General features: G+C 40.9%; 1 protein-coding gene across 1 annotated transcript in view; it reads right to left on the reverse strand.

Annotated features, from left to right (window-relative positions):
• The window catches only part of Top3beta (topoisomerase 3-beta), a 360,065-nt gene that overhangs the window by 24,603 nt on the left and 321,129 nt on the right, over positions 1-14,333 (reverse strand). The window contains exon 10 of the mRNA XM_068391816.1: positions 12,622-12,839. Coding sequence (XP_068247917.1) covers positions 12,622-12,839 — 218 coding nt within the window. The remainder of the gene's footprint in view (positions 1-12,621; positions 12,840-14,333) is intronic.

Below are 14,333 nucleotides of genomic sequence, written 5' to 3' on the forward strand. Positions count from 1 at the left end.
CTTCAAGGATCTTTCTCTTATAGTATTCACTTTTTTTTCCTTCTTAGTAAAGTAGTTAGTTATATTGACACGCAGCAGTTTTGTATTCTTCCCAAGTACTTTCAGTTTTTAAGCTATTCCGCTTTCTTTCTTTACGTCTTTTTTACCAAAGTCTCTCCATCAAACTAAGGAGATTGGTCTTTTACAGTTATAGTCTTTTCCATTGGTGGGCACATGATATCATATTCACTTTTACTCACTTTATTGTAAGTGGTTATATGACAGTTAGCACACTTAGCTCCTAACAGACGTTGGTCATCATGATCACAGGGAATGTTGATAGCATCATCTATTTTCTTTGTAACTTCTTCAATAAATATGGTAGGAGAAAAATTTAATTTATGTCTAAAGTTTATTTTCTTTACTAATGCATGTTTCTGTAAAGGCAGACTAAACGTAATAAGTTTGTGTACTCCGGAGATAGTACATTTCTCTTCGACTTTTATATCAGATACAATATTATTCATGTTATCACTTATAACTAAGTCTGGGGTATGCCCAGTTAAAATAGTTGTGCAGTCGACATTATTCAATAGTCGATATGATTCTAGTAACTCACTAAATGCCAAAACGTCAGGATTTGATGCGTCATCCATCCAAAAATTGAAGTCTCCACAGATAACTAATTAGTTTTTCTCCATGATAATCATCTCAATGAAAGCACCGAATTCTTCAAAAAAGATACTAGGGTTTGGTTTAGGTTTGTAGATTGTTACAAAGGATATTCTTCTATTTTTTGGCTTAAATTTTATTTCTATGTATTCAAAGCTTGTTACACTAATTCTTTTCAACGTTTTGAGATTTGAGTAACTTTTATGAATAAAGAGTCTGACACCCCCACCAGACCTACCTTCTCTCAGCCTGTGAAAAAAGGCATGTGTGGGGGGTGTCATTTCAGTGATCTTTGCCTTGTCCAAGTTATTTAGCCATGTTTCAGATAATGCTAGTGTATCTAAATATTTCTCGTTTATCAATTCTCGAATTTGAACAGTCTTATTACCTACAGATTGTATATTTACATAGCCACAGTTTATGACATCCCTAGTAACCATGATCAGTATTTTCCGCTAGTCTTTTCAATTCCAAGTCAAAAGCATTGCAGTCTCTAGAATTTACTGTATGGTCACTTGGTCTGTTTAACTTTGTGCAGTTTATACACTTTGACACTTCTGAATTACATTCCCCTAGACCTGAGTTGTTGAATGTAAAGTTGAAAAGTCAGCTAAATTCCAACTTGGCTCAACCCTTTACGATACCTGCATAAATACATCTCAGATAAGTGAAATCACTCAAAACTGCTCAATCATTTACAGTACAACATGCACCTTGCAAGACTGGCTTTGATGTTAGTACTGTACTGCTATTGACTGTGTTAATCATGAGCCACCTGTTTTCAAACTTAAACAGATGGAAGTATGTGGCTATTTTCTTAGCATCATTATTGACTCTTCAGGTAATGGACTCCAAACAGTAGGTTGATGGTCCACATAGTGACTAAAGGAATGTTAATGTCTGGTGTTCCTCTGGCCAGTGTTCTCAGCCCATTACTTTTCCTTATATATATGCATGATATGTGGTCTGGGCTGGAAAACAAACATGTTGTATTTGTACATGATGCTTCTCTCTTTGCATTGATTCCATCTCCAGATTGTACACCTGTTATTGGTGAATCTCTTAATAGAGATCTAGCTAAAATGAATAAATGATGAAAATCATGGGGATGAAGCTGGACCTTAACAAAATTCAAAGAATGATTGTGAGTAGGACAAGGACAGTGGCTCCTCAACATTTGGATCTTTGCCTTGACCATGTCTCCCTAAACATAAATAGCTCATTTAAAATTACAGGTGTGACTTCAATGAAAATTTACTTTTGAACAACACATCCATTCTGTTTCTTCTTCAATTGCACAGTTAGCATATTGCCAGAGTTTTCCCAAGATTTTTAGTGATCAATCTATCCTGAAGAAATATTCTTTTCTTTAAATTCTACCATATTTTGAGAATCATCGTCATGTCTGGTCTTAAGCTTTTGACTCTCATCCTTATTTGTTGGACACAAACTTGCAGTCTATTGAAATTCCTATTAAAGATCTGGATATTAATCTCAGGCAAAGATCTGGATATTAATCTCAGGCAAAGTTGTTCAGTTAATTCATTATGCATGTTGCACAAGACTTCATACTTCAGGTCATCCTTTGCATTCAGATCTACACAGATTGTATCCCCCTGTACATAGTACTAGAAAGGCAGTTAATTCTAGCAGCCTTGCCTTCTCTATCACAATAACCACTATTAAAAAGCATTATACATGTACGACTTTTATTCCAGCTTTGACCAGATTATGATATGATTTTCTAATCTGGCAGTTGAACCAGTGGAACTTTATAAGTTTAAACTTGTTGCAAATACTTCTCTGTCAAACAGGTCAATGTAAATCTCATTTCATACAGTAGTTCACATATGACTGATCTATTTCAATGTTGTTGCTGGTCTTAAACTATTGCAGTGAACCCTCGCTACTTCGCGGTTCGACCATCGCGGATTCACCACTTCGCGGTTCGACCATCGCGGATTCACCACTTCGCGGATTTTTTCCATAACCCATATATATATACAGTAACATATATATATACAGGTATATGTATGCATGTATTTATGTATATATGTATGTATGTATATATGTAGGTATGTATATGTGTATACATATAAATATATATATATATATATATATATATATATACACAGACACACACACACACACACATATATATATATATATATATATATATATATATATATATATATATATATCTAAAGTAGGAAGATGTGATGTACTGTAGTTCTAAGGGAATAGTATGGGAAATATGTCTGGGTAATAAGCAAAGCTCTACCTCCAGTTTGTTTCTTCATTATGATCAGAGATAAATGTAAACAAAACATTGGTTGCCATTTTTTAACGTGCTTTTTAGCGTGTTTAGGAAACGCATGATATAAAATTGCCTTTAATATTTGTGCCTGTTTTAGTTTAGGGTACTGTAGTACATGCATTAAGTGTTCTGTACATTAAAGGGTAGTTTGTTAACAGTACTACGTACAAGGGAAGGTTTTAAAAGTCTGAATATACATGTTGAATAAATAGGTAAATATGGTGTCACTACGCGGATTTTCACCTATCGCGGCCGCGTCTGGAACCTATCTACCGCGATAAACGAGGGTTCACTGTATATGTTTTTTCTTGTTATTCCTTATATATATAGTTTATTCATTATTTCTCTTTTTTATTTTCAAACTAAGCTGCATTGTATGTTGAAGCCATTTGGCTTGTAGCATCCTATTTTTTTCCAATGAGGGTTGTACCTTGGCTATTAATAGTAATACTATATTAATGCATCATCAAATAAGGCTATAAAGACAGTACTTAGAAAAAACCTATCTCTGAACTAACATTCTAATTTTTCTAATGACTTTTGGTGTAAAAAGACAAGTTGAAATCACAATTACTGTATATATTTTGTCCTTGTAAGGCATAATCCTTCAAACAGACTGACAGTCTTTTATATTCTGATTGCAATTCCTGCCATCTTAGTAGAGTATTTAGTTTTGAATGTGAGATTTAATAGTGTAACTCTTAAGGCTTACTGCATGTAGTACTGTAAATCTGCAAATAAATTAAGTTATATTATATAGCCTAGGTCCAACAACTATTCAAAGGTTTAAAGCTTCAAAGCTTGAAGTAACTTTCAATTATTTTTACAAAGCCATAAATTATAATTTACTGTACATAATATTTTAGCATTTTACCAGCTCAATTAACTGGGGTATTTAAAAATGGAGCACTTCAAATTGAAAAAGTTGCAGTACTCTTATCCAACATGGCCTAAAACAGTGATTATTTTCACTCAGGAACCAACAGCTGAATCACTGGTAGGTAGTAGGTTAGTCAGGATACTGGCTACCCATTGAGATACTACCGCTAGAGAATTATTAGATCCTTTGACTGGCAGGACATTACTACATTGCCTCACTCTCTTTGGTTACAGCTCATTTTTTATTTCCCTACACATGCACCGAATAGTCCTGCCTATTCATACCATATTCTCCTCTGTCCTCATACACCTGACAACACTGAGGTTACCAAACTATTCCTCACCTCTCTCGTGGTTAACTACTGTAATGTATTAGTTCAGTGGCAACTTTCCTCATGATAAGGGCAGAAGAAACTCTTCAGCTATACTAAGCAACTCCTCTAGAAGGACACTCCTAAATCAATCCATTGTTGTCTAGTCTTAGGTAGTGCCATAGCCTCTGTACCATGGTTTTCCACTGTCATGGGGTAGAGTTCTCTTGCTTGAGGGTACACTCTGATACATTATCCTATTTGTTTTCTCTTCATCTTATTTCATTTTTATTTTATTCTTTTATAGTTTATACAGTATATGAAAGATCTATTTTAATGTTATTATTCTTAAAGAATTGAATTTCATTTTAACCCCTCAGGGCTATTTTCCCTAGTAGGAGCTGTTGGGGTTATAGCATCCTGCTTTTCCAACTAGGGCTGTAGCTTAGCTAGTAATAATAATAATAATAATAATAATAACAATAATAAAAATAATAATAATAATATAATAATAATAATATCAGGATCAGCCCTCCTGATGAAATAGGTGAGTTTGGACCTTAGCTGTTTCAGAGAAAGGTTAGATCCTGTCATCTCCCCTTTAAAAAGTTGACTGCCTTTAAAGGCCCTGCTTTTGGACAGGTAGGCCTTGAGGCACTCCATGGGGCACAAATAATAATACAGTAATAACAACAACAACAATAATAATAATAATAATAATAATAATAATAATAATAATAATAATAAAGGAATTTTGACAAAGGAAAAATCTATTTCTGGGGAGATACCTGTGACGCCCAGTGAAAAGGGTCCTTCCTTACACTTTTCTGATATAAATACTTCCAAATATACCAGAGAAAGTTAAAGTATGGAATGCAGAGGTTACTACCCTCGCGTGAACACCCAGTGGGCGTCGTGTTTAAAGCAGGGGGGTGTGAAAACCACTATTCACAGGCTGTCTTCCATTTAGATAATTCCTTTATCAAAGGGAAGGGCCGTAACAGAGGCCCTAGCTACCTTACCTGCGCCACTCTACCGACGCCTGATGCTAGCGCCCTCTGATCTACATCCTTCTGCAAGAACTATGGCTTGGAAAGGAAAGGGTGGGGCAACGTAAGGGAAGGGTTTCACCGGGCGTCACAGGTATCTCCCCAGAAATAGATTTTTCCTTTGTCAAAATCCCTTTTCTGGGTCGACCTGTGACGCCCGGTGAAAATGTACCAGAGAATGCCTTCCAAGCCCAAAAAACACTATCAAATAAAAGGGATAAAGTCAAACACCATGTACCAAAAACAAGATACTATGTTAAGGTAGGCAAACTAAAAATATAACACATTAGCCAAACAGGAATCCCAAAGATGGAGTGACAATAAGATGAAATGCAGGGAATCATCCCGAGAATCAAAACACAACACACACTCAATCCTTACATGGCTAAAGAATGGTAACATGAAATAAAATAAGGTAAGGTTAAACATACTAACAGGTAATAAGCAGGGTAATGAAGTAATGGTAACATAATTCTAGGGCTAAACGACCCACCCAGGAGAGCGGCGACGTGGCAGGAGTGGCAGGTAGGAGGGAGAAGGAGAGAGACGGATGAAAGGGAAGAGCAAAGAGATTATTGGGGGGAGATAAGACTCCCAGCTGCAACCGTGGGGGATTTAAGGGCCTGTAGATTCTTGAAATAGTGGCGTTTGAAAACCATAGGAGATTTCCAACCCGTATACTTCTTAAGGTCATCAAAATCCATGTTCTGAAAGTAATTAATGGAGGTTGCTACCGACCGGATATCATGAGCATGGGGAAATGATTCTGGGTTAGCTTGCTTAATAAAGTACAGGATCTGTTGCCTGATGCCTTGAATGGAAATAGTGCCTCCCTGTTCTCTGAGAAACAGGGGGCCAGACGAGCGGGTGGCGGTTCTAGCTAAAAAGGCCCTGAGTGTGGTGACTGGACACAGAGTAGTATCTTGGGGAAGAGGGATAATCTTCCAAGGGGACCAACTATCTTGCGGGTCCTCGTTTTTAGCTAGAAAAGCTCTGTCTGGAGAAAGTAGTACTTCGCCTGACGGGAGGAAATCTTTATTTTCAGGATTACGTGAGAGCTGCTAATTCTGAGATTCTAGCACCTGAGGCCAAGGGCGTTAGGCATAAGGTCTTTCTAAGAAGTGTGATGTAGGAGCAGGATTCGTTATCTGTGTCCGAAGCTAGCTTTAGTACGTCGTTCAGAGACCAAGAGACCTTTTGTGGGCGAACCGAAGGTCTGAGCCTAGCACCTGCCTTCGGAATAGATGAGAAATAGGAATCTGCCAGGTCAATATTGAAACCCACGAGGAAGATCTTTTTCAGAGTTGACTTAATCGTAGTTATAGTGCTAGCTGCTAGGCCATTGTCAAATAGGGACTTAAAGAATGAGATGGCCAGATTAGAAGTCATGCGAGAATGTTCTGACTTCTTTAGGAAATCTGCTAATTTCTTAACAGCCGAATCGTACTGTCTAATTGTAGAGTCCCTTTTGTCTGATTCTATGAAGAGGACATTTTCCAGGTCAATGTTCCCGTCCCTGTGGGCTGCAAACTTCATGAAATCCACAAAGTTAGGGTTTTGGCTATCCTTGAGGAATCTGACGCAGTCTGAGTTTGGACTAATTGGGTCAGCTTGGGGAATGGGATCCGGAAGGGACAGAGTTTCAACTCGAGGAGGAGAGGAAACCAACTGCTCTTGGGTAGTGAGGTGCTACTAAAGCCACTGCCCCTTGGAAGGAGTGTAACTTGTGTAAGACTTTCAGCAGAAGATTCACTGGAGGGAATAGGTAAATCTTCGTCCAACGGTTCCAATCCAGGGTTAATGCGACCATAGCATATGCCTGAGGGTCCAGGTTTGGGGTCACATAACAAGGAAGTTTGTGGTTCAGTTGTGTCGCGAATAGATCTACAAGGAGACCGGGAACCAGCCTGGAAATCCACCGGAAAGAATTCATGTCCAGAGACCATTCTGACTCCAGTGGTTTCGTCCTGGATAGTGAGTCCGCTATCACGTTCTGGACTCCTGCCAGGTGAGTTGCCGACAGGAACCAGTTCTTGTCTACTACCAAGGCGAAAATCGTGACCAGGACTTGATTGAGGTTGGGAGATTTTGATCCGCTTCTGTTTATGCAGTGCACCACTGCCGTGCTGTCTGAAACTATCCTGATATGAGTGGACCGTGGCGGGGAGAGCCGCTTCAGGGTCAGGAATACTGCCATGGCTTCTAGTACATTAATGTGGAAGTGTCTCATGGCGGGGGACCAGGAGCCCTGAAACATCTGTTAGTTGTAATATCCCCCCCAACCACTCAGAGACGCATCTGTATGACTCGTCACTTGTGGAGGAGGGAATTGCAGAGGAACCGATTTGGAAAGGTTCTCAGGTTTGGACCATGGCCGGAGTCTCTTTTTCAGGATTGAGGGGATCGATGAGATCTTGTCTCGTAAACGTAATGTAGCTCTCTTTCTCCAAACTCGGTTGATGTCTTTGAGTTTGGCTTTCAATAAGAGGTCTGTCACTGACGCAAATTGAAGTAAGCCGAGGATTCTTTCCAAGGCTCTTCTGGACACCTGTTTGTGTTTGAGGAAGTTCTTTGTCTTGGACGCTATCTCTCTGACCTTCTTGGAAGGGAGAGAGAGCCTGTGACTTGTGAGGTTCCATTGGACGCCTAACCATTCGAAGTTGCTTGCCGGTTGCAGGCGAGACTTTTGTAAGTTGACCTTGAAACCCAGCTTGCTGAGGAATTGGATCACTTTGGCTGTAGCTTTGTTGCATTCCGGGATCGACTGTGCCCAGATTAGCCAATCGTCCAGATAGGCAACCACTTTGATCCATTGGTTCCTGAGTTGTTCGAGCACTGTCTCCCCCAGTTTTGTAAATATCCTGGGGGCTATGCTGAGACCGAAGGGCATGACTTTGAATGCGAAGGCCTTCTTGCCTAGGCGGAATCCGAGGTAGGGGGAGAAGTTCGTGCTACTGGGACGTGATAATAGCCGTCTGTAAGATCGATAGAGGTGGTGACGGCCCCACAGGGAAGTAAGGTCCGCACCTGCGAGACAGTCAGCATACGGAACTTGTCGCAAAGAATGTAAGAATTCAGTTTCGACAAGTCCAGGACTACTCTCAGCGCCGACGAATTCTTCTTGGGGACTGTGAACAGGCGCCCTTGAAATTTCAGTGACCGTACCCTCTTTATGGCCTTCCTCTTGAGTAATTCATTGGTGTATTCCTCCAAGATTGGAGTCGGTTTCTGGAAGAAGTTCACTGCTGGAGGTGGAGACCCTTGTGACCATTTCCAACCTATGCCTTTTGATACTATGCTGTGGGCCCAAGGACTGAAGGTCCATTGGTCCCGGAAGTGGTATAGTCTCCCTCCTACCTGATTCCTTTCATTGAGAGCGAGGACCCCTGGCTCTTGGCCCGCCGCGGTGGCGAAACTGACCTCTACCCCTGTTGCCGCCTCTAGAGTATCCTCGAAAGGTATTAGAGGATTTGTAAGCTGGATTGAAGGCTGGGGAGGGCATCCAAGGAGCCATGGGGGTAGGATGGTTACCTTGGGGAGCAGGAAGGTAGACCACCTGCGGTGGAGGAGCTGTATGCGGAGAAGCCGTCTTAGAGGTAGAAGGAATTGACGAGTGAGGGCCTTGATGGAACTGACCACGGCTGGTCTTGTATGGGGTGAAGCGTTGACTCTTCTTGAAGAAAGACTGCTTCCCTGAATCTAGACTCCTTTTGGTCGAAAGACCCCATCTCACATGTAAGTTCTGGTTAGCCCTAGCAGCGTCCAGTAAGACCTTGTCTACTTCCTCCTGTGGAAACAGGGTCTTGCCCCAACAGGAGGAGACTATGAGCCTATTTGGCTCATGCCTAATGGACGCTTCCGCCAGAACATACTTCCTGCAGTTTATCCAGGATGTCCAGAAATCGTGCAGGTCGAACTGGAACGCTTGGAGGGTGTTCTTAGCAAACACCCGGAATAGAGACTCATCCGGGTATAGGGAGGCTAACATCTCTGCCGAGATCATGGTGTGAAGCGATCTAGCAAGTCTGTTTCTAGCGTCGAGCTCTGACTTAAGAAGGTGATCCGGTAACTTGGGGAACTTCTCAGAGAAGAGAGATGAGGCGCAGTCCGGGTCGAGCTTACTCACCGAAAAGGTAGCAGAGGCATCCTTCCAAAGGGCGGAGGAGCCCGGAAGAAGCAGCGAGGTGGGGTCCGTCTCTTTGAGGACAGGCACAGGGGAGCCCTCCTTGGCCGATTGGATGGTCAACTCGGCCACTTTATCTGTAAGAGGAGACGGAACGGATTGAGGTGTGGTAAAAATTGTAAAGGAACCTTTAGGGGGGGTCAGTTTGGAGTTGACGCAGCCCCAGTCGGCAAGAGTCCTAGCCCAGACAGCTTGGGCTTGCTCCTTAGGGAAGATGACAGTCTTTTTAGGGATTTTATCCATCCTAATCCTAACAAGAGCATGCTCCTTCAGCCGGACGAAGCCATTGAAGGGGAACTGAAGCCCCGGAGGATAAAATTCAAGATCATTTAGAGGGCGGGTCCCTAATCCCTCTTGGGTTAATGCACCATCTATGTAGGGTGCATGGTGAGCGAACCTCCATGGGTTGTTCTTCTCGAAAGGAGGCAACTTAGAAGAGTCTGGGGCTACCGGAGGTGCAACCTGGTTCCCCGCGCGGAGTAGATTGGCCACCATAGCCTTCAGCTCCGTTATTGCCCCAGATTGTTGTTGCATCTGAGTCTTCACTATCTCTTTTATTATCTCTGTCAACGGGGGTTCCGAGGAACTGATCTCTGACGAAGCCTTAGCCTTAGCGGACTTTCCTTTCTTGGAAGGTTGAGGTCTGGATCCCATAGGGATGTCGGGTATAGAGACTGGCGAAGCTCAAGTACGAGACTTAGGTTTGTAATTGCGTAGGGGCTTCACCTTGGGTCGTACAGAGAAAATACCCCGATAGTACCAAATATCAGTATTACAGAAAGAAACCAAGTAATTCAACACAAAATGTTATCACCATATCAATTAAAATTGAAAATTCTCACATCGTCATTCCACAGGATTGACGTAAGGTCATAACACAGCGTGCATGCCTCCGGGAACCCCACCATGTAAGGGGATTGGCCCGGCTCACGGACGAAGGGGATGGCACAATGAGCGTGAGATCGGCAGACACCGTGGCCTACCGGATCACTAAAGGAGGCGGAGCAACCCTTGGCAGCACAGCAAACTTTCTGTAATAAAAAGAAGACATAAGTCTGTATACTCTCGGGAACTCTGATATAACAAAAGAGGTTATAAAGAGTCTGAGAATAATTATGAGATTTAAGGTTCGTACGAAAGAGGGCCGAAGCTCCGTTGTAAATACTACAATAAATAAACGAGTGAACCCACTCCGTAGTGCGACGGAGTAATCTATAGTAAGTGAGCTGGAGCTCGTAGTAATTACATAAGAACAGTGACTAGTGATTGGAAGATCTCAGGGGATGCCGGAGATCCGATGGTAGGTCCTTGAAATAATAAATACCCCCATTACATTATATAAACAAGTAGAATAGAATGATCTACGTAAGAACTCTGAAGGAGACCTACCAGGGGGGGGGGGGTGAATAAGTCGTGTGGGGAGGGCTGAAGCCGGAGTCAAGTGCAAGAGACCACCGAGGGGCCGAAACCCCGCCGGAGGAGTGCACCAGAATAACAGAAAGGTACGTGTTCCCAGCTCCTGGTATGGCGGAGTTGGATAGGGGTTCAGATCCAGCTCCCAAGGCTGTAGCGGGGAGAGGATGGAACTAGGGGAACTAATGATGACTCAGGGCGATCCAAATAACCAATACAAAAGACTCACACACAACAGGACCTATATAAAACACTAGCCCCAAACTACACTAAAAGTAACCACAAGATAAACATGTAAATGAAAACAAAGCGTAATTCCCGCAAGGGGAAGAGAGAGAGAGAGAGAGAAAACCCGTGGTTGTATGAACAGAAAACGGGAACTCCAGCTCTCGTACTAGGTATAACTAACATAAATGAGAGAGAGAGAGGGAGACACATGACCGTATGAACAGAAAACGGGAACTCCAGCCTCTCTCTCTCGTGGTTACTATAAAGAAAACTAAAACGAACCTTAAATAAAATACATATAAAAGTCCATGCCAACAAAAAACAATAAAAAGAGAGGAACGAAGAATAGCGAAACGAGAACGAACAAGAGTGAAAATTGACGAAATTATGATATCGCCAAACGGAATAACTCAACTATAACAAAGCCCCGAACGCTATTCTTGGTTCGACTAGACAATGGACTCGTAAGCGATAAAAAGTACCAAGACAGATATATATATATGGTTGAAAATATAATAATATAAAACGCATAAGTCCTAAAGAATATAAAGGATAATGAACCTAAGATGACAAGAGTACCAACGGGCATAAGTTAAACGTAAGATCGTAAACAAGAACAATGGCCGCCATCGTCGAGGAAGGCCAAAGCCGTACGCACTAAAAACACCAAAACAATAAAGATAACACTAGCCCGGTACTAACAAATCTGTCAAAACAATCTATGGTACTTAACATTGGTCCAGGAGCAAGGAGAGCCTCGGTCATGATGAAACTACACAAAAACAGAGAGAAAACCAAGCGGCACCCAAAAACAAAATGACGCTTACGAAGTCCAACAGAAGGATGTAGATCAGAGGGCGCTAGCATCGGGCGTTGGTAGAGTGGCGCAGGTAAGGTAGCTAGGGCCTCTGTTACGGCCCTTCCCTTTGATGAAGGAATTATCTAAATGGAAGACAGCCTGTGAATAGTGGTTTTCACACGCCCCTGCTTTATACACGACGCCCACTGGGTGTTCGCACGAGGGTAGTAACCTCTGCATTCCATACTTTAACTTTCTCTGGTATATTTGGAAGTATTTATATCAGAAAAGTGTAAGGAAGGACCCTTTTCACCGGGTGTCACAGGTCGACCCGGAAATAATAATAACAACAGTAAAAAAATATCTCATCCTTTGGGAATCTATTCAACAAATCAACAAAATTGGTTAGTATCTTGGCTATAAGTAAAACAGAAGTTTGTAAATGAATACCTTTGTAGTGTTAATTGCTTTATCAATATGTACAGAAAGCAATAAAAACTAGATATCACTCCTACCCTGAAAAGCTGCCAATTATTTATAGCTGCAAGCAAATGAGATACTGTTCATGCAAGTTCAGTGAATTATTCTTGTCACTATGAAGTTTTAACACCTACCGAGCTAATGTTAACACTGAAGTTGTTAGCAAAAATTTCCATTCTGCTATCACCTTCCTTTAAAATGATATTTCAGTATTTCAACCATTACCAAGACATCTGGCATAATACTTCCTTGTAACATTTTAGAGGAAAAAAGATAAAAAAGCAAAGAACACTAATAGTTTAAAATATAACCTTGACAAGGGTCGTCCACTTGCAGACAGGGGAGAAAATGAGACCTCAAAGAGTTCATCCATATTCTGGATGTTCTTGACAAAGTAATGGAATTTGAGTTGGAATATCTCAAGTGTGTGGTGCAGAACTGAATTGAAGTCTGCTTTTCCAAGGGCAATTAGATTGAGTTGTTCTTCAACAGCACTCCTCATGGTTGGCAAAACCAAATCTGGATCAATCTGAAATGGAGAGAATATTAGTCATGCTGATTCCAATGCATTTGCACTCTGATAATTTTGCTACTGGGTGATTTATACTTAAAACTTTAAAAAGGCCTACAAAGTATTTTTTTTTATTTCTATGCTAGCATTGATTTCATTTTGCTTTATAAGATATGAGTAAACACATAATTTCTATGAACCTTTTCTGATGTTCACATTGCTTTTTCTCTAGATGCTCAGCTTAATCAACATTTTCCAAAATGACTCTTTTTCATATGTTAAAATTTTCCTACAGTATTTTCTTTACTTTCAGTAAAGAAAAATGGATTTTCAGCAGTGAAAAATCTATCTTTGGGTGAGATAGCCATGTCATCCTGATGGAAGGTTCCTTTAGGCAGCTTTCTAAGGGATATTTGCTACAGTGATACTCCCAGAGAATTAACCAAAGGTCTCCAGAATTCTAACTCCTGGCGCGAGTATCCTTAATATAACTTTAAGGATATCGCATAATATCAGGGGACGTATTTCTAGATACGACACATAGCAATCTTCACCCCGAATAGAATTAACTCGTTGAGGGGGAAGAGTGGCGAACGAAATAGGGGAGTCGTTATCTAGGTACCCGGTGGATCTCCTATCCGTACTACTACGGGCCACCATTCCTTACTTGCATTTAAGCTGAAATAGCTGCAGATAAAGTAGTTTCGGGTGGGGTCATTAAGAAAGAAGGGTGGGTCCATCAGGACGACATGGCTATCTCACCCAAAAATAGATTTTTCACTTTGCTCAAAATCCGTTTTTGGGGCTCGGCCATGTCGTTCTGATGGGAGCTTACCAGAGAATTAACTTGAAAGTACTATATCTGTGGGTTTGTGTGAGTGCCTTTATTTTGAATGAGTTCCTTATATGGTCTGATAGACCTGTACAGTATATGACATTACCGTTATCTGTCATATCCACTAAGCTTGGAACTGGCTTAGGGCTCCCTGCCCCCTGCAGGGAAAGTGTCGACTTCGACTATAAGGATTCAAAGTTTGTATATCCGTAAGAACAAAAGGGAAACTTTCTAGAGGTTACCTTTTCATGCTTTGGACATTTGTACTTATTCATGGTTCTATTAAAGGAATAGAATGAAACTCTGGGTGCTTTTATTTCTATCAACTGAGGATAAAATAAGACACAGCCACATTTTCTCTATTTTTATAAGCAAATAAATTATAAAATGTATATATAACAAAGTAGAAATCTAACCTTGCATAGATAAACATCATGGTTATATATATTTCTGACATGTAAGGGAAGAATATACATATATGAATTCATTATTAATTTAATGCCACTCAAAATGAATGTAAAACAAAATATGTCTAGTTTCACTCAGATGTTGAATATGCATTAACACTGTGTTCAAATGTTCACATGGCACTAGTGTTATTGGTTAGATTCTGCACCTGTATAGAACAGTCTATTAATCACTGTAATGATTTGTACGAGAAGGCATTAATACCTATT

This window comes from Palaemon carinicauda, chromosome 18 (assembly GCF_036898095.1).
Source record: "Palaemon carinicauda isolate YSFRI2023 chromosome 18, ASM3689809v2, whole genome shotgun sequence".
Classification (NCBI taxonomy): domain Eukaryota; kingdom Metazoa; phylum Arthropoda; class Malacostraca; order Decapoda; family Palaemonidae; genus Palaemon; species Palaemon carinicauda.